Here is a 7,109-nt window from a genome sequence, read left to right as displayed (position 1 = left end):
TGAGACAGGGTTTTACTCTGTCATCCAGGCTAGAGTACAGTAATGTAATCGTGGCTCACTGCAGCCTTGAATTCCTGGGCTCAAGTGATCTTCCTGAGTAGCTAGGACTACAGGTGCACACTACTACACCCGGCCAATTTTTTTTTTCTATTCTTTATAGATATGGGGTCTCACTATGTTGCCTGGGCTGGTATTGAACTCCTAGCCTCAAGCAATCCTCCTGCCTCAGCCTCCCAAAGTGCTGGGTTTACAGGTATGAGCCACTGCACCTGGCTGTTTTGGGGGTTTTAAAAGATATTTTTTATTTGCAGTTAGTTGAGTCTGTGGATACAGAGGGCTGACTGTACTTATGTTCCTATAGCTTCATCAGCTCTTAATAATTTCAAAGGAGAGGCATTTTTAAGGTAGCAAATTAGTGAACCTAAATCTTACAGATTTCCTTTTGTTTGTTGATTTTATAAGAAAACATTTCTTTCAGTGGATTAATGAGATAACATTATTTGAATATTTACACTGTTCCATGCAGTTATAAGCACTTCACATTTAACCCTCATAGCAACTTTATAAGGAATGTATCATTGTTAGCTCCATTTTGTAGATGAGGAAACTGAGGTAAGAAGTACTTTGCTCAAACTTACATGACTAGGAAGAGCAGAACCATGGTACTTTAAAATTGATGACACTTTCACAGTGGATAACTTACCTCTCAATGCAAAATCTATGCTCGAGGTCTGACTTCCAGTAATTTCTGGCACATTTGGGTTTTAAAAAACAGTTGGCGGGACCCTTGATATGATGCAATAAGAATAGCACTCTCTTGTTATCTTCCTCCCGAGAACCAATAACCCTGGTTTAATCATGAGAAAAACATCTGACAAATCCCAATTGAGAGACATTCAACAAACTGCCTGCCAGCAGTCCTCAAAACTATCAAGGTCATCAAAAACAAGGAAAGTCTGAGAACTACCATGGCCAACTCGAGGCTAAAGAGACAAGATGAAACTCAATGTCATGTGGCAACCTGGATGGGATCCTGGAACAGAAAAAGGATGTCAGGCAAAAAGCAAGCACATTTGAATAAAGTTTGGACCTTAGTTGCTAATACTGTATCAGTATTGGTTCATTAATTGTGATTCGTGTACCACAGTAGTAGATGTTAACAATAGGGAAAACTAGATACGAGGTAAACAAGAACTTTCTGTGCTATCCTTATAATGTTGTTATTTCTTTTTCATTTTCTCTTATCCAGGGAGCAGATTTTAAGAGTAAAAGAAGATGAGAATGTTCCCTTTCTACTGGTTGGTAACAAATCAGATTTAGAAGATAAAAGGCAGGTTTCTGTAGAAGAGGCAAAAAACAGAGCTGAGCAGTGGAATGTTAACTACGTGGAAACGTCTGCTAAAACACGAGCTAATGTTGACAAGGTAACACTTGACTCTCTTTACTACTGCATCATGTTAAAATAGGTTGGTTTGCTTTAACTTGGCTCCATTTTGCCTGGAGAGTCTATGAAACTTTCAAATAGAGATTTAATGTATGTTGATTTTTATCATCCCTGAATGCTCAGATACATGTTAGGAATTTTAGTTCACCTTGTCCTTAGCTTCCCAAGAGACATTAAAACACAAGACACTGCAGCTAAATGTACCTTTTTTTTTTTCTTTTTTAAGCACTGATGACATTCTTGACCTTTTTCCCCCCTTATCCTATTGAGTCTTTGGATAATTTAGAAGGAATTGTGTGAGTCCCAAGATTCCAGCACTAAACATTCTTACCTCTGACCTGACGCCTACCCAACCCCACTTAAGTTCTTAAAAATAAGGATACCATCCAAGATGAAGAAGCCCCCAGATAAGATCATTTTAAAATCTCTCCTGCCACTCTCCACTCCCCACCCTCAACCTTTGTTTTCTCCTGAAAGAGAAAGAAAGAAAAGGAAACCGTCTGCCCTCCTTTCTTGTCTCACTTTGTTCAGAGTGGCCCTTCCTGAAGACCAGATGTGGAACACCCCCAAGTACATTTCATCCCACTACCCTAGACCAGGTCCGGTATCTAGAAAGACTGTCCACTGGGCTAAGGTAGCACAGGATCTTAAAGGCCTCCAAGTGTGGTCTTTCTTTAGCCTGCAAGTATCTAGGCTCTACAGTAGAGTAGTGCCTCTCAGGCTCTAATAGGCAAAAGAACTGCCTGTAAATCTTCATAAACACACATTCTTGAGTCTTATCCCCAGAGATTTGGATTCATTTGGTCTGGAATGGGACCTGAGAATTTACACTTCTAGCAAGTGCTGCGTATGCCTGTAGATTTATAATCCTGATCCAGAAAGTACTAGGTTAAAAAAAAAGTTCAAGATTTGTTCTGTTATTTTGCTGTAGGTCTTAAGACAGTGTCATTGCTGTCTTAAACTTATTAACTTCTTAGCACATTGTAAGATTCCTTTAGGTCTAACATATCTGTACAAAGTGAGTACTACAGATTTCTATTCAGGATACTAATTTTTTCTAAGGTTGGGGCTAGGGCAAGTGTGTGTGTGTGTGTGTGTGTGTTTTGCTTAAATAACAAAGTTATTTCCCACAGTTCTGGAGGCTGGTAAGTCTAAGATCAAGGTCTTAGACAATATGATTCTGGAGAGGGCTTTCTTCCTGATTTGCAGGATTTCCTTATACCTTCCTACTGTATCCTCACATGACAGGGAGAGAGAGATAGCTCTCCTCGTTCTTAGAAGGATACTAATTCCATTATGAAAACCCTACCCTAGTGACATAATTACCACCCAAAGGCCCCATCTCTTATTGTTATCACATAAGGAATTAGGGTTTCAGTATATGAATTTTGGGGTGACACAAGCATTCAGTCCATAGCATGCCCTATCATAGTTTTCTGGGAACCACGGTTTCTAAACACAGTAGGTAAGGCTTGGGTATTTCAGTTAGCTTCCCTCTGGAAATGAGAACAAGAGTATCTGCTTCATAGGATTATTGTAAAGATGAAATGAAATCATATACGTAAAATGCCCCAGCCTGTGCCTGACCTATAGTGAGTCATTAGAAAATTATAGATTTGAAGAGACAGTATGTAGGGCAAATATTTTTAAAGTATTAATGAAAATATATTTTAAGATTGAGGGTGTTTGAGGTTTTAAAAGGCAACATTGAACATTCTCATAGCATATATATACTTTCCTAATTGATATCTCGAGTAGGTTGTAGAACACACTATAAAAACTATTTGAACCTAAGGGGAGTGGGGAAGACATGCAGACACTGGCAGTTCAAGATAGAAAACTGTATTGTAACAGTCCTTGTGGTGATCATCTGTTGGCATCAGAGGCCCTGGGAAGTATGGTGTCTGCGTTAGCACAGGTCTTACAGGACAGTGAGAGAAAGACCAAAAACCTAGGAAAAATGGCCCAAAAACAGCAACAGGCATGTCGTAGAAAGGAAACATACATGGCCTTTAAACTGGAAGAGAGATTCGGTCTCTTATTAAAAGGGAAGTACAACTTAAAAATACAGTGGAATGTCATTTTTTTACCCGTCACTTTGGGAGAAAAAAAGCAAAGAGGTTGAGAATAGAATATACTGTCGGCAAGAGTATAGAAAAATAGGAACCTGTCATTTTGGTGGAAGGACAGTTTTGTGATATCCGTCAGAATTATGACCCAACAATTTAAGTGCTAAAAATGTATTATACAGAACAAATTATGCACTCATGTATACATGTATGTTCAGTAGTAGTCAGTGAAGCATTAGTTTTAGAAGCAAAAGACTGGAAATATCCAAGTGTTCAATAATGGACTGGTTTAAATAATGGAGTATTGCCCAACCATTAAAAAGAAATGAAGATAGAACTAAATGTGCTGATATCAAATGATCTTCAATTATAAAGTAAGTGAAACAAAGTACAGAGTGGTGTCTGTAGCTTGCTGCCATGTGTTTTAAACACACATACATACACATTATCTATGTACACATCATAAGGATATGTAAGACTCTGGTACCTGTGGTTGTCTCCAGAGAATTAAGTCACAGTTTATGCTCTTTTCACTGCAAATACCCTTGTGAACTTTTTGCCATATTCATGGACACTTAGCCCTCAGACAACACAGATTTCAGCTGCGCAGATTTTTTTTCACAGATGCAGTCTGCCCTCCATGTCATTGGGCTCTGCGTCCACAACTAGATACAGACAGAGAATACAGCAGGATGTGAAACCTGCATATGCGGAGGGCTGGCTTTTTGTATCCATGGGTTCCGCAGGGCCAGCTGCGGGACTTGAGTAGGTACAGATTTTGATATCCACAGGCATCCTGGAACCAATCCCCCACAGATACTGAGGTACGACTGTATCACTTTTTCAAAAAATAAAAGTATAAGGCTGTATAACAAAGTACACCCCAAAACCTTTCTGGGTAAAACAGTCATTAATTCTGCTCATACATTCTGTGGCCAAGAATTTGAACAGGGCACAGTGGAAATGGCTTGGCTCTGCTCTACAGTGTATGCTGCCTTAGCTGAAAGCTTCAAGTCTAGGCACTGGAAATACCTAAACTTAGGTTCTGAAGGCTTGTTCACACATGTCTGGCTCAGCCAGATAATGCTGGCTGTTATCCAAGGATGCCTCAGTTCCTCTCCAGGTGGGCTCCTCCATGTGGCCTTTTCCACATGTGCTAGTTTAGGCTTCCTCACAGCACAGTGGGCAGAGTCTCCAAGGGCAAGTGTCACAAGAGAAGAAGAACCAGGCAAAAACCATACAGCCTTTTATGACATAGTCTCTGAAGTTATGCAGCATTATTTCTACCTCATTCTACATGTTTGAGGTAGTCACCAAGTCTCACCTAGGTTGAGAAGGAAGGGCAGTAGACTTCACCTCTTGATGAAAAGTGGCAGGATTCTGGAAAAGCACATAGGAAACATTGCTGTGGCCAGTTTCAGATAATACAGTCTGCAGTCAGTGGTCACCTGTCCAAAACAGAATTACATTAAACGAGGCTGCTTGTAAAGTGTGGTGGAAATCCATACTGAAGACTGTAATTTCGTGTACTGCTACATCCTGCAGAGTGGCTACCAGATAAAGTACCTCAGTGGCTACGTAAAAGTCATTTGCAGCAACTATTCAATTTCCAGAATTAGGTTATACTTGTCTTCATAGTTGTTCTCCTGAGGAAATAATCTAATAATCAGAAAAGCTAATATTTGTTTGTGCTTATAAGAGCCAGGCACTGTGATAAGTACCAACCATTTAATCCTTAATTGTGTGAGGCATAGATATTCTTCTGATGCTCACTTTTAGACGAGGAAGCTGAGGTGTGGGAAGATTACATAACTCACTCAAGGTCACGGGGTTTGTGGTGGCATCTGCGGCCTCTGGGTCTGGCCAACTCTGGTGCTAACATGCTCACATTCTTTCCTCACTGTTTTACTCAGAAAAATGGTTGGGGCCAGGTGCGGTGGCTCACACCTATAATCCCTGCACTCTGATAGGCTGAGGCAGGCAGATTACTTGAGCCCAGGAGTTTGAGACCAGCCTGGGCAACATGGCAAAACCCTATCTCTAAAAAAAATACAAAAATTAACCAGGTGTGGTGGCAAATGTCTCTGTAGTCCCAGTTACTTGGGAGGCTGAGACAGGAGGATTGCTTGAGCCTGGGAGGCGGAGGCTACAGTGAGCTGAGATCACACCACTACCCTCCAGCCTGGGTAATGGAGCTAGACCCTATCTCAAAAACAAAACAAAACAATGGCTGGAATAGCTAGTGTATGTCCCATTTCTTATGTCATCCACTACTAGAAGCCTGATCACAAATTTTCAGGAATAGAAAGTGTTATTCCCTTTTATTAAATTGTGAAGTGTCGTGCTTTGTCACAGAACAAATGCTCTCTCTCCATAAGATCATTGGCTCATGCCTTATCCTCATCTGGATTCCAAATAGACCATTAGGTGGAAGTTTCAAAGATGCAGATTTTAAATCTACTTATGAAAAAGTGTCATAGCCACCAGAGATGGGGCATGGCATGTCTCAGGAGGCCATGCGTGTCATAGAGGAATCACCCTGAGGCTCGAAGAACATCTGGGCAAACCTACTTGTGTACTCATTGGATTCATTCAATGACCTTGTTAGTATCCTAGCTAAATGCTCTGGTTATTAATTCACGACTCCAAGGTTGCTCTTGGTTTTAAGGAACATTCTGGCAGAACAGAAAGAAGTTGAGCAAATATTAACAGATGTCCAAAGGGGGAGTGTGATTTATTATGTCAAGAGAATCAGTTTTATGTTGAGGGAAGAATGTTGGTAGAAATACACCATATTTTTTGGAAAAGATATTTGGGTTTTTTCGTTGTACAAGTAATACATGGATACATGCTTATTATATAAAGAAAAATTCATAATACAGAAACATAAGGAGGAAAAATGAGTCACTTTTCTCCCATATTTCACTCCCTTCCCCTGCCTTTCAGTAGCCAGTGCTAACACGGGTGTGTCTTTCCAGACATTAAAAGCAGGCATACATATCTCTAAGGGAAAGTTTGCATTTGCTTGTTTTTCCCCCTGTATTAATAGGATTTGTGCATATTTATACACACACATAATATATTTTATATCTGTATATATAGTGCATATTTCTGTGGTGTGCTTTTTAAATTTTATGACAAATCTTATAACTTCCATGTCACCACATATAGATGTATCCACATTCTTTTTAAAACCACAAAGTGGTTAGACTTTTCCATAATACAGCCGTTTTCCTATTAATGACATTTGTTTGTTACAGCACTGTTCACAATAGCCAAGATACGGAACTAACCCAAGTGCCAACAACAGATGAATGGATAAAGAAAATATGATATATACACACTATAGAATACTATTCAACCATTGAAAAGGATGAAATCCTGTCATTCAAGGCAATATGGATAGAACTAGAGAAAATTAAGTGAAATAAGCCAAGAACAGGCAGTTAAACACTGCATGTTCTCATTCATATGTAAAAGCTTAGAAAAAGTTGATCTCATAGAAGTAAAAAATAGAACAGAATACTAGAGGTGGGAATGGGAGGGATAGGTAGAGAGTTGTTAAATTATACAGAATTACAGCTAGATTATGAGGA

The 7,109-nt window shown here is 39.6% G+C and overlaps 1 protein-coding gene across 2 annotated transcripts in view; it reads left to right on the top strand.

Moving 5' to 3' along the window:
• Positions 1-7,109, top strand: part of RALA (v-ral simian leukemia viral oncogene homolog A (ras related)) — an 84,614-nt gene that overhangs the window by 72,215 nt on the left and 5,290 nt on the right. For both annotated transcript variants that reach the window (XM_011944502.1, XM_011944503.1), the window contains one exon: positions 1,250-1,424. In XM_011944502.1, coding sequence (XP_011799892.1) covers positions 1,250-1,424 — 175 coding nt within the window. The remainder of the gene's footprint in view (positions 1-1,249; positions 1,425-7,109) is intronic.

Source organism: Colobus angolensis, unplaced genomic scaffold (genome assembly GCF_000951035.1).
Source record: "Colobus angolensis palliatus isolate OR3802 unplaced genomic scaffold, Cang.pa_1.0 Scaffold232, whole genome shotgun sequence".
NCBI classification, from domain to species: Eukaryota; Metazoa; Chordata; class Mammalia; order Primates; family Cercopithecidae; genus Colobus; species Colobus angolensis.
Note: the sequence above shows the minus strand (reverse complement) of the source record. Positions and strands in the feature narration are given on the sequence as shown.